Here is a 26,063-nt window from a genome sequence, read left to right on the forward strand (position 1 = left end):
CCCAGCAGTAGGCTGTTTGGTTGGCGCGAGGTACTGAGGAACACATGAAAAATATGCTGAGGATATCCCCCAACAATGCAAAATACAGATTGGTGTCCTGAAAGAAAGGGAGATTTTTTTTTTTGCACAGTCCTAAAGCAGGAGTGCTAGGGAGCTTGCCAGCTCAAGAAACCAGGGGGAGAGAGAGAGGGGGAGCAGTCACATTGTGTTAGCAGTGCTGTGGGCCCCAGCCACTTTCTGTGAACAGTTTCTGTATGTCCTGTGTGAGCTGGTCATCTGCTTCATCCACCCAAGGCAGCAAAGTCAAGGCTGCCAGGCTGCACTCAGCCACCACACAAACAGGTTTTGGCCCAGCCATCCCATGGGAGCCTGTAGAGGTGGAAGAGCACAGTGCCTCCCACCCTGTTTCAGCTATGGATTGCAATGCAAGGTCATGGAAAGGAGCTCTTCGACCTGACATCGGTCATGATGCACGTCAGACTCCCACCCATGGAGCAGCGTGCAGCTGTGCAGATTCTTCTATGATGATTTTAACTGGCATTTAAAAAGGACAAAGAAAAAAACCCCGCAGTTTTAAAAAACACATCATAATTCCCTAAATCAAAGTGTCTTACACAAGGCAGATCTAAAAAGTAGAAAAAAAATCACCTCTGGTGCCTTGCCAAAACCTTGATCCCAGATAAGATCACAAAGAAGAGTCAGTCAAAAAAAAAATTCCATGGGACATCAGCAGAAGCAAGAGTCATCGGTGTCTGTTAGAAACACGTGGCTCAACATGGCTCTTACACTCTGGGACTGCTGACAAAAAGCCTGACTGTGGGCTGTGCCATTGCAGTTCCCGCTGCAGCACACATATGCATTTTATGGGACATTACTTCTATCTTGCTTGGGCTAACATGACACCTTCTCTCTCTTGCCCTTTGTTGTAACTCTTGCTAACTTATTTTTCCTTTGCGTAAAGTAAGGGGGACTAAGTTCGAGGAGTAAAAAAGAAAAACTTTCAGAGGGGGTGCTCAAAAAGTCCTGCACAGGGCTAAGCCCAGTGGCATGTGGTGGTGAGCCTGCCCTGCGCTGCCTGGCAGCTGCTCCATGCTTGCATGGTGTGGTTGTGCTTCCCATGAGAACCATCAGTTACAAGCCTTGTTGTTCCTTCTGTTTCTGATTATCTCAAGTCACAAACAAGTGCCTTTTATTTGGATTTATGGCGGTATCCTCGTCAGACCCTCCCCAGTGCTCCTGGCTGGTGGGGATCCCTTGAACCATAGTCTGCTCTGTTATCATTGCTGGTGTCCTGCAGGGTAGAGGGACTCAAAGCCAGCGAGGCTGGGCAGAGCAGGTGGTACAAGAGTGCTGGAGAAGCACTGGGCAGGAGAAGCAGGACAGAAATGTAAAAGCACATTTTAAGCACACAAATGAGCCTACTCACAGCTAGAGCGGGAGCAATGGTAGCTAATTCTGCAGCCCACTTAGCGACAAAAGAGGTGCTTATAAAGTTTATCTTTCGACCAGGTTATTTTTACTAGGAAGCTAAAATTCAGAGTTGGATTTGACCTCAGCAGGACTGCTGAAGTGAAGGTACAGACACTGCTTGAAGGACGGTGTACCGATGACGTGGAGGTGCAAAGTGACTGGATTTATGCTACCTTTCAGGTCCCATTGCAAGGTTAGGAGCAGCCTTCAGTACCTGGTGTGGTTTTGCACTTTGCATGAGCCTGTTGTATGACCACTGCTGGCCTGAGGGTTGCTGCATGGATAAGCCATTGCAGGGCTTGTGGAGGTATAAGACACCAGAGCATCTCTGCTTCCACTGTCTACGGTTGCGGTTACTGGATACTTTGCCTCTTTTCCTTCTGCCTGTACCCTGGCTCAGCTGGGTTGCCCTGCACGAGCTCCACTGCTGAATGAAAAGGTCATCTTTCTGCTCTAAGTACAGTGAACTGGCTTTTATAGGAAACAGAGCACTTGGCAGCAAAACTATCTAATAATGGTGACTGGCCATCTTTTCTTTTCCTGTTTTTGTCTTCCAACTGCAGCACACAATTGTTCAAAGATGTAAAATGATATTTCTGTTGAGCCTGACTGGTACGTTGCTAAATAGTGGTTATTTCCTTCTCATTTGACAGGAAAACTGGAATCAGAGGTTCAGAATTTCCACTGCATCTATCATGACTGGGAATACCTCAAGTGCACTTGGCAACCAAGTCTCCTCGCTCCTCGTGGCGTACATTATGGACTATATTATTGGTATGTATTAGCAAAATAGAAAAACATCCAGGCAGCAATCAAGTGAACCTCTCAGGGTACTAAAATGCCACAGCAAATATGCCTTTATGGGTGGCAATGCTATTACACAATCCACCCAGAATAAGCAGAAATAATGCTCCAAGCAACATGTGCATTCTGGCAAGGAAATACCAAATCCCTGCTTCCTTCCTTAAAATCAGGCTTGTGCTGACCTTCTACAGGGAATGACTTCTCCTTTCCCATTTATTCACCCCCGTGGAGTGCTTTCTGCATGTTGTCCATCACGAAGCCTTGTGCTTTCCCCTTGCTGAACATATCTGGATCATTCTGGCTGCACATTTCCATTGAGCACAGCGCATATATCTCTGTAGGACAGGATTCAGCAGGAGGTTACCAAGCTCAGTGAACCCTATACAAAGAGCAGGGCCTCTTGGCAACTAACAGTTTTACTCTTCAAATATATTTTCATAGCCTTAGCACATCTCATACAAGCAAATATGCTGCAAAGGTAGTAATAATCCATGTTTCTCACTTGTTTCTTTTATACTGCTGCCTAAGGATTCTGTTCTGCAAGAAAAACAAAGCTAGACTTAGTGCTTTTGGACAAAGTAAATGCTGTATTTGTGCTTCAATTCCTATGATACTATGGTAAGGATGACTAGTTAGGAAATCATTGGGTTTCATGCCTTTGGGCTACGTGTAGAAAACCACAGCTGCTTTGTAAAAATAGTTTCCATGTAGCTCTTGGAAAGAGTCTTCAAAGCAGAAACACTGATTTAAAACCATTTTGCTAACTACAAAGGTCTGCTTGAAGGAAACAGGAGACAAGAGGCAGTTTGAGAGGACAGGGTTGTGGTTGCACATTAGCTAATACCCAGAAAACCCCTTCCTTGCTCCCACCCCTGGGCTTCCATGATGTGCCCATGTAGATCATAGAATCATAGAATCATTAAGGCTGGAAAAGACCTCTAGGATCATCTAGTCCAACTGTCAACCCAACACCTCCATGCCTACTAAACCATGTCCCAAAGTGCCACATCTACATGTTCTTTTAACTCCCCTGGGGATGGTGTCTCCACCACCTCTCTGGGCAGCCTGTTTCAATGCTTGCCCACCCTTTCCGTAAATAAATATTTCCTAATATCCAATCTAAACCTCTCCTGATGCAACTTGATGCCATTTACTCTCATCCTATCACTAGTTACTTGGGAGAAGAGACCGACCCCCACCTCTCTACAACCTCCTTTCAGGTAGCTGTAGAGAGTGATAAGGTCTCCCTGAGCCTCCTTTTCTCCAGACTAAACAACCCCAGTTCCCTCAGCCGCTTCTCATAAGACTTGTGCTCCAGACCCTTCCCCAGCTTCGTTGCCCTTCTCTGGATGTGCTCCAGTAACTCAATGTCTCTCTTGGAGTGAGGGGCCCAAAACCGAACACAGTATTTGAGGTGCGGCCTCACCAGTGCCGAGTACAGGGGCACGATCACTTCCCTAGTCCTGCTGGCCACACTATTCCTGATACAAGCCAGGATGCTGTTGGCTTTCTTGGCCACCTGGGCACACTGCTGGCTCACATTCAGCCAGCTGTCGACCAACACACCCAGGTCCTTTTCTGCCGGGCAGCTTTTCAGCCACTCTTCCCCAAGCCTGTAGCATTGCATGGGGTTGTTGTGGCCCAAGCGCAGGACCTTGCACTGAGCCTTGTTGAACCTCATACAGTTCGCTTTGGCCCATCGATCCAGCCTGTCCAGGTCCCTCTGCAGAGCCTTCCTACCCTCCAGCAGATCAACACTTCTGCCTAATTTGGTGTCATCCGCAAACTTACTGAGGGACCGCTCGATCCCCTCATCCAGATCAGTAATAAAGATATTAAACAAGACTGGTCCCAAAACTGAGCCCTGGGGAACACCGTTTGTGACCGGCCGCCAACTGGATTTAACTGCATTCACCACAACTCTCTGGGCTTGGCCATCCAGACAGTTTTCTACCCAGCAAAGAGTACACCCACCTAAGCCATGAGCCACCAGCTTCTCCAGGAGAATGCTGTGGGAGACAGTGTCAAAGGCTTTACTAAAGTCTAGGTAGATAACATCTACAGCCTTTCCTTCATCTACTAGGCAGGTCACTTGGTTGTAGAAGGAGATCAGGTTGGTCAAGCAGGACCTGCCTTTCATGAACCCATGCTGGCTGAGACTGATCCCCTGGTTGGCCTGCACATGCCTGTTGAGTGCACTCAAGATGAACGGCTCCATAATTTTCCCCAGTACCGAGGTCAGGCTGACAGGCCTGTAGTTCCCCGGATCCTCCTTCCGGCCCTTCTTGTAGATGGGCATCACATTGCCAAGCCTCCAGTCATCTGGGACCTCCCCAGTTAGCCAGGAGTGCCGGTAAATGATGGAGAGTGGCTTGGCAAGCTCCTCCGCCAGCTCCCTCAGTACTCTCGGGTGGATTCCATCTGGCCCCATAGACTTGTGAGCGTCCAGGTGGCATAGCAGGTCGTTAACTGCTTCCTCCTGGATTATGGGGGGTTTATTCTGCTCCCCGTCCCTGCCTTCCAGCTCAGGGGGCTGAATTCCCTGGGGATAACTGGTCTGACTATTAAAGACTGAGGCAAAGAAGGCATTAAGTACCTCAGCCTTTTCCTCATCCTTGGTGGCGATGTTCGCCCCCGCATCCAATAAAGGAGGGAGATTCTCCTTAGCTCTCTTTTTGTTGTTAATGTATTTGTAAACACATTTTTTATTATCTCTTACAACAGTGGCCAGATTGAGTTATGGCTGGGCTTTTGCCTTTCTAATTTTCTCTCTGCATGACTTGACGAGATCCCTGTACTATTCTTGAGTGAGTTGCCTGCCCCTTCTTCCAAAAGTGGTACTCTCCTTTTTTTCCTAAGTCCCAGCAAAAGCTCCCTGTTCAGTCAGGCCGGTGGTCTTCCCCGCCGGTTTGTCTTACGGCGCATGGGGACAGCCCGCTCCTGTGCCTTTAGGACTTCCTTCTTAAAGAATGCCCAGCCTTCCTGGACCACTTTTGCCCTTCAGGACTGACTCCTAAGGGACTCACAACCAGTGTCCTGAACAGGCCAAGTCTGCACTCCAGAAGTTCATGGTAGTGGTTTTGCTCACCCCCCTCCTTACTTTGCCCTGAATCGAGAACTCTGTCAGATCATGGTCGCTAAGCCCAAGACGGCCTCCAGCCACCACATCTCCTACCAGTCCTTCTCTGTTTGTAAACAGCAGGTCAAGTGAGGCACCTCCCCTGGTAGGCTCACTTACCAGCTGTGTCAGGAAGTTATCTTCCACACATTCCAGGAACTTCCTAGACTGTTTACTCTCTGCTGCGTTGTATTTCCAGCAGACGTCCGGTAAGTTGAAGTCCCCCACAAGAACAAGGGCTAGCGATTGTGAGACTCCTGCCAGCTCTTTATAGAATGCCTCATCTGCCTCTTCATCCTGGTTGGGTGGTCTATAATTGGGTCCAGACAACCAGCAGGATATCTTCCTCGTTGGCCTTCCCCCTCATCCTTACCCATAAGCACTCGACTTTATTGTCATAATCGCCGAGTTCTACACAATCTAAACACTCCCTAACATACAGAGCCACCCCACCACCTCTCCTTCCTTGCCTATCCCTTCTGAAGAGCTTATAGCCATCCATTGCAGCACGCCAGCTGTGAGAGTCATCCCACCATGTTTCAGTGATGGCGACTTAGTCATAGCTATCCTGCTGCACAGTGGCTTCCAGCTCCTCCTGTTTGATGCCCATGCTGTGTGCATTGGTGTAGATGCACTTGAGCTGGGCTATCGATTTCACTCCCAATATTGGCATGCCACCCTTAGGCTCCTCTCTAGTGAGCTTGGTTACATCCCCTTCCCCCCTTCAAAACTAGTTTAAAGCCCTCTCAACTCATGGGTGAGAATCCTTTTTCCCTTTTGAGATAGCTGAACTCTATCCATTGGGATAGATGCATGGGATCTACCTGCAATCAGCCATAGCAGCTCATTAACATTCATTACATTCACGGCACATGTCACCTGCCACAAACCACTGCATTTTGGCCTGGGAGGGGACCTTTCTGCAACTCCAGAGTTGATGGCTGATGGTGCCATAAGTGCCCCATGGGAGGATGGGTGTCTCCGTGAGTAGGGGCCAGATCCTGCTCTGGCTCCACTCACACAGTGGCACGTTGTAAGGCCTCTTGTGCTCCAGGAATGGGCCTGGGGAGAGGCTGACACAGCCTACAAACCAACCTGGGAAGCCATCTGTGCATGTTAATTTGTTTTTTTTCTCCTCCCCACACTTTTCCCATAGCAGGAGTCCAGGTGACTGATGCATAACACTGCTTTGGATCACTTGCAAAAGGGAAGAGGGTGGGTAGGATATAGGCAATACTCGAGGCTTAGGTCCAATCTTAAAAAAAAAGGCCTTACCCAAGTAGTAACTGTCATTGCTTTGGTTATTTTTTTTCTTTCTGTTTTCCTAATATACCACTAGGTACGAGGGGCTGGACCACGCAGCGCAGTGTGATGACTATATTCAGGATCACGGTATAAACATCGGCTGCATGTTGCAAAATCTGAGCCAGGCAGAATATAAGGATCTGAGCATTTGTGTCAATGGTTCGGTGGCAGCCACTCTGCTACGGCCGTTGTACGTCACCCTTCGCCTTCACAACCTAGGTAACACTGGCAGGAAAGCAGCAGGGCTCTGGGGACCCGCACGGCCACCACGTACCCAAGGCTCACATCTTGCACAAGGGGGCTCAAACATATGTGTGCTCTTGTAGATGGGTGGCTGTAATGTGTCTGGGTGGATTTTCCCCTGGAGAAGGGGCTGTGGCATGTGCTACACAGGACTTCAGTTTCCAGCAGTGTTTGCAGCTGAGCAACACCACTCAGTGCCCACCCTGGAGGGTCAATGCGTGCCTCTAAGTGCTGTGCTCGGCAGCTGGACAACTTGGGACGTAAATGGTCTGTTGGGCAGATGGCCGAGCAGCTATGGGGTTTTTGGCTCTAGCAGTACCGCCACAGAGGTGGCTTCATTTACCCCTGCTGGAATTGAAACTGCTGCTCCACTCCTGCAAGCACAGGAGAGATCTTTGGGCTTTGCTGTTCAAACCAAGCTAATGACTGGGGAGAATTGAGTGCAAGGTGTGATGGGGTCTGCCAGAGCAAAGGTGGATTTGAAACCCATCAGAGACAGGGAAAGGAAGCAAAGCACAGCGTGATGTATACCCCGATACATGTACTTGCTCTTTATTATGGGCATTTAACATACTGATGCATTTACCCACATGTAAATGTCAGGGGGATAAATAGCTAGTCCTCCAGTTAAGCCACTGGGCTACTAAACAGGATTTCTGGATTCATTTAGTGCTGCCACGTGCTTCGTGTGTGGCTTTGGGCATCTGACATAAATCAGAGCCTCTCCTGGTATGTGGAGTGTCAGGCCAACACTTGCGATGGCTCACTGCACGGGCCGAAGGCTGCCCCCATAGCACAGGGAGGGCTGGCCAGCTGCACTGCGAGAGGAATGTGCCGAGCACAACACTCACACCCCAGCATTTCAAAACACCTGCACTGCAGCCCAGAGCAAGGACCTAGCCCAGCCCACGTGTCAAGTTAAAATAAACAACCCACCCTCCAGCCTCAGTGACATCCTGCTCCTGCAGCATTGTGGCTGATAGCAATGGGAGCTCAGAAATCCCATCAATGGGGAAAAGGGGCAGAGGTTCGTGGTGATTAACTGAAGGCCTTCCCACCAGGAGTTGTTTGATTGCACCTCTTGACCTTCTCTCTTTTTGTTCCCCCCCAGCAAAGCCCTCGCCCCCGAAGCAGCTGGGGGTTTCCATGTCTGCATCTGAGCAGCTCCACGTGGCGTGGAGCCCGCCGGGTGCTGAAACGCCGCCTCAGTGCCTGGAGTACGAGGTTCAGCTGGCAGAAGATCAGGGGGAGGCCAAGGCTACCTGGGCGGTAGGGACAACACACACCGTGCCGCAGGGAGGGGAAGGGGTGGAGGAGCCCTGCCTGCTGGCCGGCAGCGGGGAGGCATGCCAGAAAATAGGAGTTCGCACTGAGTTGCGGACGGTGTGTCAGCTTCCTGTGCATGGACTGTGTAGAGCTCGTGCTGCTGATGGGCTGCTCCATTGCACTGTTCCAACTTAACACCCTGACGTCCGGCTGCAGCATTTGCTTTAGCCGTAACAGATCCGAGTGTGAGTCTCTGAGCTATCGCTTTCTCTGGCCTCCTGCCTGTTATCTCAGAAAGCTGTCATCACGGAAATGTAAAGGTTGTTGTGGTTTGTTTTGCTGAATATGGTAGCACACCTGGTCCAATGAAACTATAATTCCAGTCTCTCCAAAGAAGTGGCCTGGGACACAACACATCTTTTACGCATGGTGCTTTTTCCTTGTGCGTTATCCAGGTGCAGTTTTGATAGCAAAAATGGCAAGAACTAATTAATCATAGAGGACATCTGAAGGACTTTTTTTCTTTAATTGTCATATTCTACACATGAGTCTTCTTAGCTAATTTAACATAGCATAAATTAACAGGCATAAATGGCAACATACATGATGGTGCCCCCCAGAATGTATGTGTTTTCTGTAGATTCATCTCCATAATCATCTTACTGGCATTAGCTGGTCTAAAACTATTATGAAATAATTTAAAACTGCCAAAACATAGTCCAAGGGTTTGCAGAGCTTGGAGAGTATGTTCAGAAACATCAGGCCATGCCAGAGAGCTACTGGTGGTGGCAAGTAATTCCTTGACCTTTGTTCTCTGTTTTGTTTCTCAGTCTGTGTCAACCCAAATGGAGACCGCTTTAACAATTACAAGAGCAAATCAAAGCCGTATTTCATGTGTTCGTGTCAGGGCGAGAACAAATATTTTCTGTGCTGACCAGGGCTTTTGGAGTGAATGGACACAGGAGTGTTTCTCTGGTATGGAACCCAAAGTAACCAGCATTTCTTTTACATCCTTTATAAAGCCTGTTTGGGACCAAGTGTTGATGGCTGCTATGGGCATCTGCTGGTGTCCAGCACTGGAGGTGGGATCCTGGTTTAGTTACACCCTTAACCTACTCCAGCACAGCCATTCCTACAGCTTTGCATCTCCAGTGCACTTAGCAGGCAAGCCCCAAAATATTAATGCTTCTGCACCAGCACCTTTCCCCGCTGCATGGGGACAGCTGTGATGGAGAAGTGACTGCTTTGCAAGAGAGGGCACATCTTACTCAGAGGCTCTCTGGCAACTGCTTTGTGAGAGAGGGCATGTGGTACTTGGAGTATCTCTGCAGGGCATCCTCCTGGCTGCCCCACACCAAGGATCAGCTCCTTTGCACCCAGTAGGCTCTATAGGGCTGTCCCTGTGTGCACTGGCTCTGCTGCAAGATGCTGAAGGCAGGGAAGCCATACATAGCAGTGGCTACATATATGTGCAGGATATATGTTACCCTATACAGTAAAATATACCTGGCATATAGCTGAATTAAATAAATAAACAAACAAGCAAATAAATAAATGTAGGGTAACAAACCTGGATACACTGAATTTGCATCTGAGCCCAAGCTTTGTAAGAGGTAATATGACCCATTCTGGAAGCTAGTGTTTTCTTATTTGCTGTCATTTATCTTTGCAGTGTCCAGAAAAGAGGACAAGCAGCTATTTATCCTCGTTCCAGTCATTCTGAGTTTGTCAAGTAGCTTCATAATATGTATGTTGATTGGCCAGTGCAAGAAAAGGTAAGCACCAAGGCAGCCTGTCCGTGCAATGTGCTTTTATGTGGGTGTCTCAGACTACAGTTATAAATGAAACAACATATTAAATACTAAGAACCAAACATTAATAGATGCTCTAAGATAGGACACCAAACAACAGTTTATTTTCAGGAAACAACCTTGTAAGTGTAGCTGTTTCTGATATGAAATGCCTCACAACAACCCGTAAACCCACAGCAGAGCCCCAAGTCCTGCTCATAGGAGCCCAGACTGCTTCTGTTAAATGCAGTAAAGTTACTTGCATGCACAGCAGCATAAATAATGCCATTATCTTGCCCCAAACCACTCCGGCAGCAGAGATTTGTACTGGTTGTGTTAAAGAAGTGCCATTTTTATGGGCTAAGGTCTCATTCTCTTTGCGCTCCTGTCCCAGTTGTTTGCATTCATGTCAATGACGGCATGTGGGGAAAGCAGATGCAGTGGATGAATTTGCCCATATCCAAATTATTGGTAGTGATAACATTTTTTTCAGGTCTGAAGGACCACTTAGAGAGAACTGATCCCCCGGTACTAATAACTAATTAGTACTAATAACTGATCCCCTGGTACTAATTTCCTCATGGCGATATAGTGTAAGCAAGTGGGTGGCTTTTCTAATATGCCTTTTAAGGCATCATGGATCAGGGAGAACTGGCTATAGAAATACCTTTGTGTTACCCTCAGAGATGTACTAACACCTATTTGGTAGTTGAATGCACGGAATCTGAGACACGCACTCCTTCATCTTTGTTTTGTATCCACCTTTCAAATGTTTTGGTTTGTGAAATTCGAACAAAGTGTAGATGCTAGCAAGAAAACTGTGGAAAGCAAATGCTTCCCGCATTGCCACTGGCATGTGGCGATGTGTGACAGGGATGCTGTAGCGTGTCCCCAGATGTCTCTCGGTGCTGTCAATAACAGTCTGTGCCCATTTCAGATCCCCAGCAGGAAAGCCATTGCATGCATTGGTGGGATGCTAACTCTGCTTGCGACTGCTGTGCCACTTGTGTTTGATGGATTGCTCTTAGAACATCATCCCAAGGACAGCTGAGAAGCCCTGAGCCTTCTATAGCCCATGTGGGTCTTCCCTACCTGCTGCCATTTGCAAGGCTGGTTGTTGCAATTCAAGTCCTCAACGGGCCCAGGAAAACATTGGAGGAGTTTTAAACTGACTCTGGAGCAAGCTGTTTCTGATAACAGGAGAAGGGAGAAAAAGGAGGCAGTGGAAACTGCCATGAATAAAGATAACATGTTGCTATGTGGGTTTGTTTTTTATTTTTGGGGGGACTCTAGAAATCTGTCAACAGGAGACACACTGAAGGGCAGCACCTCTCACCACATCTTCCTAGTCCCCAAATACTCAGCCTGCTGAGAGCATCTAAATGCTGAACATGAGCTACTTGAGCTATTTATTTCATTAACTGATATGTCTTATCTGTTGCAAAGCTGAAGTGGGGAGGCCTTGAGAGAAACTTTTGCTGTAAAAAGGCATGATCACAGCTACTGCAAAGGACAGATGCTTCAGAGGAGAAGTGAGGGTTGCTCTAGCAAAGGTAGTGTGGGAACTTCTCTAGGAAGCAGGCGCTGGTATCAGAATTCAGTGAAGCACACAAGATGTCTCTCAACACGATGTATTCAGCTGATGAAATTGCTGACTGATTTTTAAGGAACCATTCCCTATGTTGATGATAAAAAAAAAAAATTAAAAAGTCAGCACTAGATGAGACACTGTCCTCTAAGCCCATTCTGGGCTTAGAACCAATCAAAGAACTAACCAACTAAAACCCAGGTTAGAGTGCTTTCATTTCATCTGAAAAACCCAGAAAACGTATCTTCTTGCAGGAGCATTTATTCAAGATGGGAATTTCTAGTGAACAGTGGAAGCTCAGAGAGAAAATCAAGTTTGCATCAATCAGCTATGTAAAGAGCCATGCTAATCCAATCAGGCACAAAACAACACAGCAAGTGCTGTCTTACACATCCAACTGCAAAATTATTCAATCACTATCAGCTGCTTCCACTGCTAAATGGGCAACAACCCAATGTTATTTGGGGAGCAACCAAAGGAGGAAAGCACCAGAAAAAAATGGTCCATGCACAGACTGGAGCAGAAATGAAGTTTCCTGGCTGTTGTTATTTTGATGAGACACAACCTCTGCATTTACTGTCTCTTGGGGCTTCTGGCCAGCCAGCATGGGATGGCTTTATATTTAAAAATACCCCTGAGCATGCAATGGGCATTGAAATACTGTGGTTTACCCTGACGAATGCAGCACATTAGAATTGGAGAAGGGAGCTGGCCTTGCAGGGCACTGACTGATCTAACAGAGAAGGTGAAAGGAACCATGAGAGGGAAAGAAGCAGGAATAAAGCTGGCTTGGCTCAGAAGCAGCCCCCAGCCCCAGCTCAGGGAGACCTGCAGACATCTCCAAAACATGCTCATCAGAGCAAGTCAAGGGAATGCACGGTTCATACAACAGGCCAGATGCAGGAGGCTCAGGACAGCATTTCCTCCTCCATACAATGGGAGAGAACAGCTCTTTGCCTGGTGCCCTCCCACCAGCTGCACAGTCCCCTTCCTTCCCTTTCTGGTCTCCAGGAGGATTTTTGCAGCGACAAGGGGCACAGCCCTACAGCGCAGCTGCCCCTGGCCAGCACAGCACAAATATTTTGCTCTGACTTGCTCTGGAGGGTGGGCTGTGTGCGCCTCCCTGCAGAGTGATGGGCCATCAGGGCAGGGCAATCTCTGGGAGGACCAAGCCTGGATCTCCTGCACTGCCAGACCAGGATGAGCAGAGATGCTCAGCCAAGCTCCTTCTAGGGTTTTTGGGTACTTTCAGGAACTAGAGGACTTTGGCACATCCAGAACTGGGTAGCATTTGGGTTATGGGTTTTCAGAACTGCCACCAGGGCAACAGTTACTGCACTAATAATAATGGTTAAAACCAGAAAAAGCACTAGAGAAAACTATTGGAAAGAGTCCCATTGAGACCTGCCATTATTGAAAATAGGTCCTGGTAGGCCTCTGATGTTCTGCCAGGCTCTTAAACAGTTTAAACATCTACTAAAAACACGAGTGCATTGTGAACCTCCCCCCAAGGGAAAAGCGAGGCAGGCAGCTAGAGCCCACCCTGCTGCCCTGGGTAAATCTGATGCGATCTCACCCACTTCACCACATGGGAACACCAGGCATGGGCATCTGGAGTGGGCCAAATGGTGCGGCAACCCCGACCTGCTGGACGGGTTTAAGCTGGGTTAAAGTTTCTAGTCTAATTTTGTCCAAAAAGAGGTAAGAAGGGAAGAAGAATTAAAGAGAATGGGCACACGTAAGAGGTGGTGAAGGAACGGATATTGTACCTCTGCAGCTAGAACTCACCCCCAAAAAGATCAGAGCTATTTCAGTAACCACAAAATATAAAAGTTAGGCTGAAGCCTGCCTAGAAACCTGCCTAGTAACAGAGTGATAAATTAAGTACATCTACATATGGTATCTGTATGCTGCCGCTTCACAGGAGTGTTTAGGTAAGGAAAGCTGGGCTTGGCCGCTCCAGCTGGGCTCCCCACTCACCAAACTCACCCCTGCAGAGGGTCCTCACTGCAGCAGCAGCAAGACACCCCCCACCCACTTTCTCACAGCATCACATCTGCAGCATGTGCAAAATTTAATCCTAATAGGTAGCCAGCTGCTAGTCCTTCCTAACATCCTGAACTCCTAGAATTTCAGTAGTATGCGTTTTTTTCCTATGTTTATAGAATTACACTAATTACGTATTTCTTTCACACAGTATTTGCATTACAGAGGTTTAATTCAGTCCATAATTAATATTTTCAGTAAAGTGCTTTCAAAATCCCTCCTTTGACATACTCTGCTCTTATTGTTCCCAGCTCATGTCTGGATTCCCTGGTGTTTTTACCATCTTAGTCCCACATGTCTGGTGAGGCTTGTCTTTGCCAAACATACAATGAGAACTCCTTTGCATACCCTTGAGTTTAGGGTCTTTTTTCTGTCTGACTGATAAAGTCTTAGAGCCATTTGTTGAAGAATAAAAAGCAACCTTTTCTACAGAGTTTTTTTCCCTAGAGAATGTCAATACTTGTCAAATATATGAAAGCACGATCCTGTGCATGCTGCAGGGAAATGCAAAATCAATTTGCGTCTGTCATATTCTAACTGTTTTTGGGAAGTAGCAAAACAGGGAAGGCAAACGCCGAAGTCTCTGAACTCACAAAGAAGTCACCCTCCTGCTCTCACTGAGGTCTATTTTCAAGCTGCCAACAAGAGAATAATTTGAAAACCAGTTTACCTTCTGTTTCCTCATTATCCATCCTCACATTTTTTCATTTTTCTGACTGGCCTCTGAATACAAGATTTTGAAGTGTTTTAACCACTATAACCTGCCAATGGATGAAAGACATAAACCAAAGCTGTCATCTCTCAGGAGCTCTTTACTCCTCTTGCACTTGAGGAAATTAAAAGGTAGAAGTTGTATCTCACCAGCTGAGGCATCTCTGCTGAAGTTTGCCATCTCGTACAGGCGCTAGAAACTCCATGGCCACTGGGTGTCAGCATCTGTGCTTGGACGCAGGGGAGGAGGAAAGCAGGTGCAGCATCGCTTCCACCAGAATTCAGTATTTAGTGCATGAAAATTAAATAGAGGGGACAATGGCTCTCTCACTGTAAGACAGATAAGTTTTGTTCTTTTTGTACTGCTAAGCACAGAAGCGTCATACCTTCACTCCATCATTCAACACCAGGCTGACTGTCAGGTAACATCACCCTTCGTGCCTCCTGTCATCGTGACCACAGCTCAGCACTGCTGCACTGACCAGAGCTGTGTCTCCCATGGCATGTGCCAGCCAAAACCAGCCCCTGCTCCTGCCCCCGCTCCCACGCTCGTGCTACTGAGCACCCACAGAAATACCCCATTGGCTCAAACTGGAGGCTCAGCCAAGTGGGGACTGTGCCCCACTGTATGTCCCTGCTTCACTGGCATGAGCTCTTGCATCCCTGAGCCACCATGGGTCTCGGCACCCATCCTGGAGCCACCATGGATCTCAGCACCCATCCTGGAGCCTCTGCAGGTCTCAGCACCCATCCCTGAGCCACTGCAGCTCTAGGGAGTACCTAGATCTTCAAAGGACGTAAAGTGGCACAGCCCTTCTGGCTTCAGCTTCCAGATGTCGAGGCTTTGGGAGTGCAATAACTAATGATATAATCTAAAAGCTAAAGAGCTTCATGGGCCACGGCAGGTTTGCAGCTCACTGCCTTGTGCTGCAGGGTACATCTGAGAGCACTGTCAAGCTCTTTATGTCTATGTAGAAGCTGAATTTTCTCAGGAGGGTCTGTGGTTCTCATAGCTTCAAGGCAAACAAGTGCAGCTGATGCATGTGCTTAACAAAACAATTTGAGGCAACATATTGTGGCTGAGCTGTGTGAACAGCTGAAACCGCTCTGCAAACTGTCTCTGTCAAGATCCTCTTCCCAGAGTAGAGAGAGATAAAACAACCAGCTGAGAAACGACGGCCACATCAAGGTTTGAACACCAAAATCAAGTATTCACCTCCCTGCCATCTTGGGCTGCTTGCCTCCTGTACTGGATCCCCATCCAGACGTACCACGGAACTCAGGAAATAAAACGCCATCAGACACATTTTTAAAAAAAAGAAAACTAATTTAAAAATCCTAAACATGGCCTTGACATTTCTTTTTCTGATGGCTCTGCCCAGGAAACAACCTCAGTGTTTAAGCAGGTCTCACACCATGGAGAGCTGAGTGCAGGCGCATCCTTAAGGATGGGGGCTTGACAGGCATGGTGGCAGCCCTGCAGGGGTCCCTGACAATGCGTGCACTCATCTCCGACAGCAAGGAGAGCCTGCGCAGCACCTCTGCCTTCTCTGAGATACTGAATTAAGCTGCATTGCCCTGCCTTTGCTGGAAGGTGAGAAAGGTTGCTCCAAGTTCCTGCAGCTGCAGTGGGGGGATTTGAGCCATGGTCATCAGTGATCATCTGCAAACTATTTTTTTTCTTTCCTTGCCTGGGAAGCTGTGAATGAAAGTGGTAAAGGCATGCCACGCCTTTGGTGTGCTTGGATGTCCCACCTCACTAAAGCACCAGGGACTTGCAGGAGTCATTTTCATTTAGAAAAAAAACAAGCAGTAAATATCAGGGTTTTTTTTACAAGCCAAGGAACACCTTCCTTTAATATAATTCACTTATCTAGATATCTTTAAGATTTAAAAACAAATGAAGAGTGGCAGATTGTTCTTCACTGGAATTCACACAGTGATGGAGAAAACATGCATACCAAACAGAAACATGATGTTCTTGGGAGACGAAGCTCTCTATTTCAAGGCCAAAATCTGTAAACACCACGCAGGCACAGGGTCAGGCTCAGAACACTGAAGAGCTATTTATCTGCCCACATTTGGAAAGAAAGGTTGCACTGGAACATAAGCCAGATGAACAGAAGATGCCAAGTGCCCCATGTGAACGTGTGCTGCTGTAAGTGTCCAACCGTCCCCAGCTCTGTCCTGCTTCGGATCTGCTGTCGATCTGCCTGCGTGCCAACTGCTGTGGCAGTCCACAGCAAGCCTTTTCTGCTAGTCTGCTTGTGCAAAACCTGATATTCACAAGGATTGCAGACTCCTGGCTGCCCTTGGACATGTCGACCTTCCCGCCCCAAGCACCCCTCCCTGCATGGCCATGACACACAAGTGCAACTTCAGTAACAGCAAACAGATGCAAAGAGTGTATTAAACCATCCGGTGCGTACAGCTTTCTCCATGGAATGGCTACAGAAAATTTACACAGGAGAAGAAACCAGAGACAACAGATGCAGGTTCCCATCCTGCCTCTAGGTACCTGAACATCCCTCACAGGGTCTGACCGCAAAACTGGGGCTGTCCACGGGGTCTGGGGGAGCCGCTGTGCCACCAAGAGGTCCCCATCTGATGCATAAAGCCCAGGAGAGGATAGTCCTTGCCTTTTATCTGATGATGTTCCAGCTCTTAACTGTTGAACTGGAAATATGTCCCAACCTTTGGGACTCTCAAATTGGTCTTGGCTGGTAGCTGGCCAGACATTTGTGCCCATGCTGCCAATTTATTTAGAAACACTCACACTGAGGCAACAATAACCTTGCTGCCTGCCAGGTTCAGCTGAGTCCACTTTTAACAACAGAGAGCTTAAAAAGCCAACAACACAATTTATTTTACTGAAGCAAAACCATGATGTTCCTGGCTGCACAGCTGGAAACACCGACAAAGAAAAGCATTAAAAAAGTCAGACAGTGCAAGCACAAAGCAGGCTCTCAGCCCTTAAAGATACTCGCTGGCGTTTTCTCAACTACACCAGCTAATGGCAGCCCAACAGGACATTACCTCAACGCTGTGGCTCTCCAGAGCAGACTGAGACTGGCTCTAATAATACTCAATGTCCACGAAAATGCTGCTGTGGCTAAATAAAACTTACTTAAGTGACTGCATGCAGTCAGGCTTGGGCTAGCCAAGCTGGTTGATTCTGGATGCTTCTGAGAATGCAAATGAAATATTGCTTCATACAATTTGGGGCTGGCTCAGGGCTGGGAACACACAGCCTTCACGATCCCTTGACTTTACGTTGTCCTACTTGCAGGAGATGCACTGACTTGGCATGGCTTCGCCTGCCTTCCTCCAAAATTGTGGCATTTTTCATGGCTTTGCTAGGACTTGGAAGGACCATAGCACAAAAATAGTGTTCTTGCTTCAAGATGTTTGTTCCTCCCACGGTTTGGGACACATCGCTGGGGAGGTGCAGATGGATGGCTTGGCGCCTGAGCTCTGCCAGCCAGGAGGCTGAGGACATAAGGGTTGAGCTGGGCCCTCCCACTGTACCCCCATAGCATAAATGCCTGTGTGAATTCAAGAGCTGAGCCCTCAATAAGCTTTTCTGTTGCTGTTACTGCTGCCTCACCAGAAAGTGCAGTCCCAGACCTGGAAAACGCCACTTGTTAGAAATCTGCTTCTAATTCCTAGTTTATTTCTGGCCCTTTTTGTATGCCAATGTTTTCCTGTAGCTCCTCTCCCTCCTTAGTCAGAACAAGCACTCCTGACGCCCTGATGGAGAGCTTTCTTCACCAATCTTTGTCTGCTAGGAGGAACAAGCCAAGCTTTCTACTCTCTTCTCATTAAAAGGGCTCTCCATGCCCCTGCCTGCACTTGTGTGCCCCCCCCGCCCCGTGCCTATCACCAGTCTGCTGCTCAGGCCCAACACACAGTCCCATCTATTTTTTAAAGCAGAAGTGCCAACTAACTACAGTGCAACAGGCAATCAATCACATTCATTTACCCTCAAGGAGTAAAGAGCTGGCTAAAGAAAAACACCCATTTGTTCACTGTGGTTTGCTGCATCACCCGCTTTGTTGCACGGAGTCAGTAATGCATCCCACCACTTTGCTAAATGCCATTGTAGGACAGCCTGGTAGAGGATGCAGGTAGTTTTCAGCAACACCTAGGAAAGGTGCAATACAGACCAAATGCTCATTTGAGGGTTAGCCCACCTGTGTGCCAGCCTTGTGGCTGCGCTGCAAAAAGAGGGGGGAGTACTTAGCTGAGGGGGCTAAACATTGCCATGGCTTCATGGGTGAGTCACTGCAACCTGTGGATCCTCTCTGAACACATTTTGGGACATGAACTATTGGTGCCTATAGGGGAGGAACCCCCAACACAGCTGAGGTCTCTGCTGGACATTTGCACTTACCTGTTGCTTTGAGCAGTATCATGATCTTTGGGAAGTGTGGGCTCTGCAGGAGAGGCACTGAAGTCTTCCTCCCCAAAAAGTTGCAGAAGAGCTGTTCTAGCCTTCAGTCAGGGGAAAGGACCCTGATTAAAATCTTCAGTGGCTTTGATGAGCATCTGTCACCAGCACCAGCCTATTCTTCTACAGGAGGAGACACTAACATCAGCAGCACACACAAATGTAAAACTGCTCTAAATTTTAACAAATGCAACCAGGTAGTAGTCTAACAGGCACCAGCCTACAGATCATTTTTAGTGTATCAGCAATTTAAATAACCCAAAATGCCACAATTAGATTCTATTAAAAACATACATTGGATAATTAGGCTGTATTTTAATTAAACATTAGTTTATCCAATTTGTTGAACTAATTACAATTCAAGTACTGGAAAGTTCAGAAGAGTGGATTTAACATGCCCCTGCGTGACACTGCATGATTCATTTTTCAAGTCACCTAACACCTAAGTGTTGGTAGCCCACTGGAGTGACAAAGCAGCACGTGTTGTCCCAGGAAACTGCTGCGGAAATTGTATTTATATGCTAAGAGATCCTTCATTTTTGGGGGAAGTAGAACATAAGGCAACATTCATGAGAGATGTCATACATAACAAGGATTGCTTCGCTGTCTCAATTTTCCACAATAAAAACTTGTGACTTTGTGTCACTGCTAGACACTTATCCACATGCTAGGCCCCTCCCCAAATCTTTGAAGTTGTGGCCCAGGAGGCCAGGCTTTTGCAACCTGTTGTGCAGTTGCACTGCTCAGCACAGAGTGGAGTAAATCCCTCTGGGCAGTGTGCCAGGACACGCTGTCCCGGGTTGTAAAACAAGCACCCTCCTGGAGGGAGCGCATAGGAGGGCTGCCGGGAGCAGCGTGCAGCTCAGGGCACCCTGTGCTGCCACACTCCATCCCCATGTATTGACACACCCTCCTGCTGTCAGCAGAACCCATGATTTAGGACAGTTTTAAGCAAAATTTTTCAGCATGTAGCTCGTGCACTTGACTTCATCAAAGATCTTCTGGTGTGGTTCTTTAATTGGCAAGTGTGCCTTGCTGCATTGATTGTCTATCTCGTATATATCTAAAATCACTCACCTGAAGACTTTCCATCTCCATGTTGTTATGGGATTGCAGCATCCCTGCACAGCCGAGAGGGAATGACACATCACATAGATATTTTGTGAACTTCTGACAGCTTCAGAGCACAAGTTTCAGTGTGGGTAAAAGCAAACAAGCAGAAGACCTGAGACATAAAGAAAAATGAGGGAGAGGCAGAGCAGTTAATAACAACTTCATAGTTAACAATGAAAAAATAAAAGCGTTTTTTGGTACAGGCACCCCCACCACTACATTATCACTAGAACAGCTCACATTTCATGGTGACACCTACATCTGCTTTTGATCTCCCCATCACAGGTTTCCTCCCCAGCTGTTCAGCTATTCCCATTTTTTCAGGGGAAGATGGAAGCATGATGACATCTCCTGTTGCTCCCTGGGGTCTCTGGGATGTGTGTGTTCATGTGTGCAGATGTGTGTGTACATCTGTCCATCTCTGTTCTTCTGCTGCACCTGCCCAAGGCTTGGTGGTCTTTGTATGCTTTTTCCCAGGAAAAAGCTTCTGATGCCTTTTCTGCCCCAGTCTGAAACAGAGACAAAGCCAAGTGCGGTTCTTGGCTTGGCATGTAGCTATCCTAAAGATATTGTGACCCAGGGAGGAAACCCATCCAAGAGACTTCTGCATCTTTATCACACGACGGACGGTGCTTTTGGAATGCCAGATTAGCATAATTTGTCTGCAAGAATATCAGACACCCTTCATTAGCTCAAAGCTAAGCAATATTTCTGAAGAGCTGCTTGTGGCTTGCTTTTTTTCTTTAAAATACGTTTTTCCTTTGGAATTTGGGTCTCCATATCCAGGGCCCTCATCATCATCAGATGACTGCAGTCAGCCTGCTGTCTTGGAAGGGCCATGCACTGGCCACGCTCCATGCCAGGGATGAACCTCTTTGTAGAGCTGCCCAGAAGAAAGGCACTTTCTGCCCAGAAGAAAGAGGGGTTGACATGAGTGTCTCTATAGAGAAAAAAGCACCAACCACACTGTTCACACTGACTACTCACACATCACCTAACATTAGCATCTTTAAATTATCACTCAGATAAAAACTATTGCTGACTCACAAGTCATTAAAACAAGGAGAGCCATCATGGGGTGGGATGCCTTGAGGCTCCTCAGCATTGGCTCTGAACCGTATTGCCTCCCAAATGCCACAGACTCTGGGTAGCTGCTCTTTTATCTTCAGCGAGCACAGGACTGAAGGAGCAGGCCCTTGTCCTCAAAGGACAGCCTTTGAGGCTCTCAGAGGTCCTCAAAACCGCCACAGCTGACTCCATGGATGCTACACTCCAGACTTGGCTGTGTGGGGCAACATGTTATAGATGTAGATGAACCAGCTCGGGTCTGGAAGCCAGGTTGCTCAGCCACAAGGCTTTGTGCCTGAGCAAACGTGGCCAACCTTGCTTCTGGCCTCTGGTGGGGAAGGCTGCAAGCCCCTACAGCTGAGGAAGGTGCTAGTTCAGGGGCTGACCCCACGAGTAGACTCCCTGATGCAAGTCGAATGGGGTGGTCTGTTTGCTGAGTCGGAGCCTCTTACATGCACGCTCAGTCTTGCAGGCAGCCTGCCTGCACATCTCCCATCTGGTTTGGGAAACAAAGCAACTAACGTGTTTTAGCCTACAGCACCATTTCCAAGGAACTATTTTCACTTGTTCAATTCAAACTCAAAACAAAACACCACCATACACACTATTTGTAAGACAAAACTGTACCTGAGCCAAGGTTTGAGGACTCACACAAAACTTCCAGCAGGCACTCCCACCAGGCAGCCCCAGGGCAGGGCTTCTTGAGGCACCACCATGGTTAATGACTACAGCTCAGGAGAAGCAAAGCTGCTGTGGGCACAAGCTGACTTGGTTAAGTTGCAGAGAACTAAATCCATTCTTCAAATTGAGGTAATTTTAAAAATGTCATTTTTAACAGTTATTCCTGGAGGGAGCAAGGAGAAGAGGGGGAATAGCTTATCACTGTCTTCGTATTTAACAAGTTTTGGGGTTGGAAGTGCTGGGATATCTGCTGACACTAATTTCTGTGATTAAGCAACTGTGGGCCATATTTCAAGTGTGGGAGGAGCAATGAAAATTACCATCATCCTTATCCTCATTTTTTGTTGTTGTTTTGTTTTTTGGTCAGGACATATTTTTCACTCAGGAAAGATTTTAATTGGGGACAGATGAAAGAAAGAGAGGGCATGTTCGTTTATTTATTTTCTGATAGACCATGAAAAAAAATTGAGAGTGATTAAACCAACAAACTTTCTTTAATAAATTAATAGCAGCATCACAAAACCCTGATGTGAATGACCCAAAGGAAGTTGGGTAAGTGACAGTATTTAACCATTCACAAAAATGTTATCACCCGCTGGCCAGGAGAGAACGCAGGCACTGTAAGGCAGTCCCCTTGTCTGTTTATCTAAACAAGTGACATACATCAGTACGGGCCCAGCTGAGTCGCAACGCTCAACATATTTACAGTTCTGGTGCTGAATTTTTTAAAAACATTTATAAAAATTCTGTAAATTCTCTGTTCAATTCCCACTATTTACATCCAAATATAGTAGGTTCCCTTTTTGCCCATACAACAGAACTGGCAAGGGTAAGACATGAAGGCTCCTATGCGAAGATGATGCCTGTGTGTGGACTTAAACCGAGTTTGAGGATGCTGTGGAAAATGAGCTATTAACACATGACCTATTCACACATGTGCTAGAAGCTACTGTAATTCAACTTATTGCTAAATGCTTTCAAAGTCTGTGGTTGGCTTTTAAATATATATATATGTGTATATATATATGTACACACTCACACATATATATACACACACACATACATGTTTGGAAAAGATGTGCTATGAATTCACCCAAGGAAAAAAAGAACTTAAAAAGCAATGTGATCTTTCTGATTTTTCTGTACTGTTTGAGATAGTAAAATCTGACTCAGAGCAAAGGGCAGTCAGTGAAGGCACAAGTTTGTGTGTCCGGCCAGTCCTTTTCCTACTGGTTACCAGACTTTTTGGAGAGGCAAGTGGATTCCCGAGCATTCAAGCCTGTGGCAGTATCATCAGCAGGCTGGCACATGGTGCAACTCTGCTGCCTTCTTCAAGGAGTGAACTACGCTCCATACTGGGATACCTCAACTGCCTGCATGGAAGTACTATGGATTTTTCCCAGGAGGGGATGAGGGAGAAGAGAGGACCATCAACTTCAATGCATCAAGCTGGGAGCAATCCATCAGCAGATGCAACCTGTATGTTGTGTTTCAGTAGTGGCCTCAGCAAGGTTGCTGCTGTAGGCAGCAATGCAACAGCACAACGTTACGCTAAAGCACTAACAGAATTCTCCATTTCTTCTACAAGTTAATTTTGGTGGGATCAACACAGCAAGCTTAGAGTACAAGCAGTTCATGTAAGTAAAATGTAATTTATCCATGCCTACTGTAAGCTTTTCTGTTCTGAGGATTTTCATAGCTAGAGGCTGTCAGTGATGCTAAATGCATCCATGTTGGATGGGCACTGCAGCATTTGTGTATTCGTTAATGAAGATGTAAAAACCTTATGGGTGATATCTGGCATGAGACAATGCTCTACACAAGGAAAACTGTATGAGAAGCATCACCCCAGAGGCACAGTGCCAGAAAGACACAATGCCTTGGAGGGTTTGTCTACACAGGAAAACAGAGGAAAATTAATTCAAATTACACATGGTGTGAATTAAAAGCAGATTACTTAAACTGCATTAAATGTGGATGCTTTCATTAAGATGTAAATGGTGTTAATATGATATACTCTAATTTACTTTGGGAGTGAAATGGAATAAATCAAATTTAAAAGTTAATCCAGATTAATCTTCCATGTAGACTAGCTCCAGGTCTGCTTTCTTCCTGTCCCTGGTCATTGTTTGCTTTTGAAACACATCACCAGCAAATGATTCCAGTCACATACTCTGTCCAGCTCTGCCCACCTCCTCCTGAGACAGGACAAATGAGCAGGGACCCTCGTTTATGCCTCTCTCCTGAGCATCCCCCAGGGAGGCGTATCCTGCACCTCACAGCCTGACCCCGACCAGCACCACACGCACAGCAGCTTCTGCTCTACACCCAAAGCAGTGTTTTATCACCAGCACTGCAAGTCCCAGGATGCTGAAAAATAAAAGCAAATGCTAAACAAGCCAAGGAATAAATAGATGTGAGGACCAAGAAGACAAGAGCTCTTGCAAAGCCAGAGCACTCTTCTCCAGGTCAACCAAAGACCCTGATCATCCAAGCAATCTGTGAAGGCAGTGCCATCCACACTGAGCACAGCTTGCTCCATCCCAGAGCTGATGATTATCTATAAGACCAAAGGAGGGCTTTTTATAAATCTGAGGCACTCCATTTATAAAATGGTTGAAGAAGATAACTGGGGTTCGCTCTGTTTCTCATGTGTCTTCTCCAAGTGTGCAAGTGATCCCAGCCAGGATCGCAAAACCACACCAGAACTGCATTCCCCACCTTCCTTAGGGGAGCCGGACCCTCCTGGGGAATGGAAAGAAAACAGAAGGATTGGAGAGTAAAAATTTAACAGAGGTCCCTTGAACTGCAAGATTGCCCCAGTATGGCAGCAAGCCACTACCCATAACAGGACATGTCTGGCCAGGTGCCTGCACAGCTGCTACGCTTTCATGATGTCTCTCTGCCAGGTTTCTGTAGAGTTTTTACACGGCACAAATAGGGGTGAGGATTTAAAGTATATATTTACTGTCAACTTGAAAAAGAAAGTTATACTGACCAAGCCTAATAGCATGTATTTGATATATAAATATTAACATGCCATTCTGGACTCCAGCAAATGCCACCTGAGATAAATATTCAGCATTTTTGTTCATGCACTGGAAGAAGAATTCAAACATTTTTTCCATGACATATGCAAAGTAACTAATAGTTCTGATCTAGTATTAACAGTAAATATAGAACCTTAAACTTCACTGCAGTATATTAATATATATGATTTTTAGTACTGGACTGGAAAGACAACTCTTTTTTTTCTTTAAAAAAAAAAAGCTTTTTTCAGAATGCAATATTTACATGGTCTTTTGACCAACACTTACATTTTTATACAATATGTTTTGGCTACAGATACACCGTAGCAAAAGGCTGTGTGAGCCACCTTTACACACAGCTTACTCTTTCGCTTACAACATTACAGCTGTTTATGGAGAGCTCTGAAGTCCCCGGTTGCATTTCAAGGCCCTCCTCAACTTCATCTAGTTCCATGCTATTGAGTTCATTGCCATTTCGATAACTAGTTAAAGTCAGATCTTTCCCATATAAAGCTGTTGAAGCAACATTCAGACACTGATTCTGCCGCAGTGCTGATTTTTTACTGGTCTTGTATTGGCAACGGATGTAATTGGAAAAAGCCCTGCGGTACGTTTTATTGAAGAGTGTGTATACGAGGGGATTAATCCCAGAGCAAACATACCCCACCCAAACAAACACATCAAGGAGTTCACTCAAGAGGTCTTTATCACAGGCTTCCTTGCAAAGGACAGACATGACATTAGTGATGAAAAATGGGCACCACATGATGAGGAACAAAAAGAAGACGATGCCCAGGACCTTGGAGGCTCTTCGCTCGTTGTTGATGGACTGCATAGTTCCTTTCCGAAAAAGCACTGCCTCCTTATTTATGGGAGAGTTCAAGTGAGATGCCCCCTCATGATTGTGAAGCATTGAAATGTTCTCTGTGTTGTTTTCCTTCTTGAGGCAGTTCACGCTGCTCCTCCTCTGCTTGGGCACCTCTCCACACATGAACACTGTTGCCTGTCTCTGCAGCACCTGGACAGTCAGGCAATACGTGATCACCATAATGATGAGAGGGATGAAGAACGCCATGAAGGATCCAATGAGGACGAAGTTCTCGTCATTGAGGACACAGGTCCCATTTACAAACACCCTGGAGTCATCCTGCAAACCAATGACTGGAATGGGCATAGATATCCCTAGAAGAATGAGACCAAAAAAGAGACAGTTACCTGGACGGACAGGGCTCCAAAGAGGCAGCAGAGATGATGCAGGTCCTGCATGCATTCAGTCCACTGCCTAAAGCTGTTCAAAAGAGAAGTTACTACTCCCAGATGGAAGGGAAAACCTCATGTAACAGCACCCCTGGGAGCACAGCTCCAGGGCATGAACACCCTC

At 46.7% G+C, this 26,063-nt stretch overlaps 2 protein-coding genes and 1 long non-coding RNA gene across 37 annotated transcripts in view; 1 reads left to right on the forward strand and 2 right to left on the reverse strand.

Annotated features, from left to right (window-relative positions):
* IL13RA2 (interleukin 13 receptor subunit alpha 2) overlaps positions 1-11,066 on the forward strand; it is a 31,637-nt gene extending 20,571 nt beyond the window's left edge. For all 6 annotated transcript variants that reach the window (XM_072877483.1, XM_072877484.1, XM_072877482.1 and 3 more), the window contains 7 exons: positions 1,510-1,663; positions 2,124-2,244; positions 6,732-6,916; positions 8,052-8,209; positions 9,037-9,181; positions 9,879-9,981; positions 10,934-11,066. In XM_072877483.1, coding sequence (XP_072733584.1) covers positions 1,510-1,663; positions 2,124-2,244; positions 6,732-6,916; positions 8,052-8,209; positions 9,037-9,181; positions 9,879-9,981; positions 10,934-10,976 — 909 coding nt within the window. In that variant the 3' untranslated portion in view covers positions 10,977-11,066. The remainder of the gene's footprint in view (positions 1-1,509; positions 1,664-2,123; positions 2,245-6,731; positions 6,917-8,051; positions 8,210-9,036; positions 9,182-9,878; positions 9,982-10,933) is intronic.
* LOC140658741 (uncharacterized) overlaps positions 1-19,988 on the reverse strand; it is a 33,775-nt gene extending 13,787 nt beyond the window's left edge. Inside the window, exons 1-2 of the long non-coding RNA XR_012044838.1 lie at positions 19,869-19,988; positions 18,735-18,914 (exon numbers count right to left, since the gene is read on the reverse strand). This is a non-coding gene — a long non-coding RNA (uncharacterized lncRNA). The remainder of the gene's footprint in view (positions 1-18,734; positions 18,915-19,868) is intronic.
* Positions 19,989-21,910: 1,922 nt separating this feature from the next.
* HTR2C (5-hydroxytryptamine receptor 2C) overlaps positions 21,911-26,063 on the reverse strand; it is a 186,649-nt gene continuing 182,496 nt past the window's right edge. For 23 of the 30 annotated variants that reach the window (XM_072877416.1, XM_072877418.1, XM_072877403.1 and 20 more), the window contains one exon: positions 22,055-25,864. In XM_072877416.1, coding sequence (XP_072733517.1) covers positions 25,032-25,864 — 833 coding nt within the window. In that variant the 3' untranslated portion in view covers positions 22,055-25,031. Of the gene's footprint in view, positions 25,865-26,063 lie in introns of all 30 variants that reach the window. The other 7 variants (XM_072877423.1, XM_072877422.1, XM_072877421.1 and 4 more) reach the window with 5 other exon arrangements.

Source organism: Ciconia boyciana, chromosome 12, assembly GCF_034638445.1.
Source record: "Ciconia boyciana chromosome 12, ASM3463844v1, whole genome shotgun sequence".
Lineage (NCBI taxonomy): Eukaryota > Metazoa > Chordata > Aves > Ciconiiformes > Ciconiidae > Ciconia > Ciconia boyciana.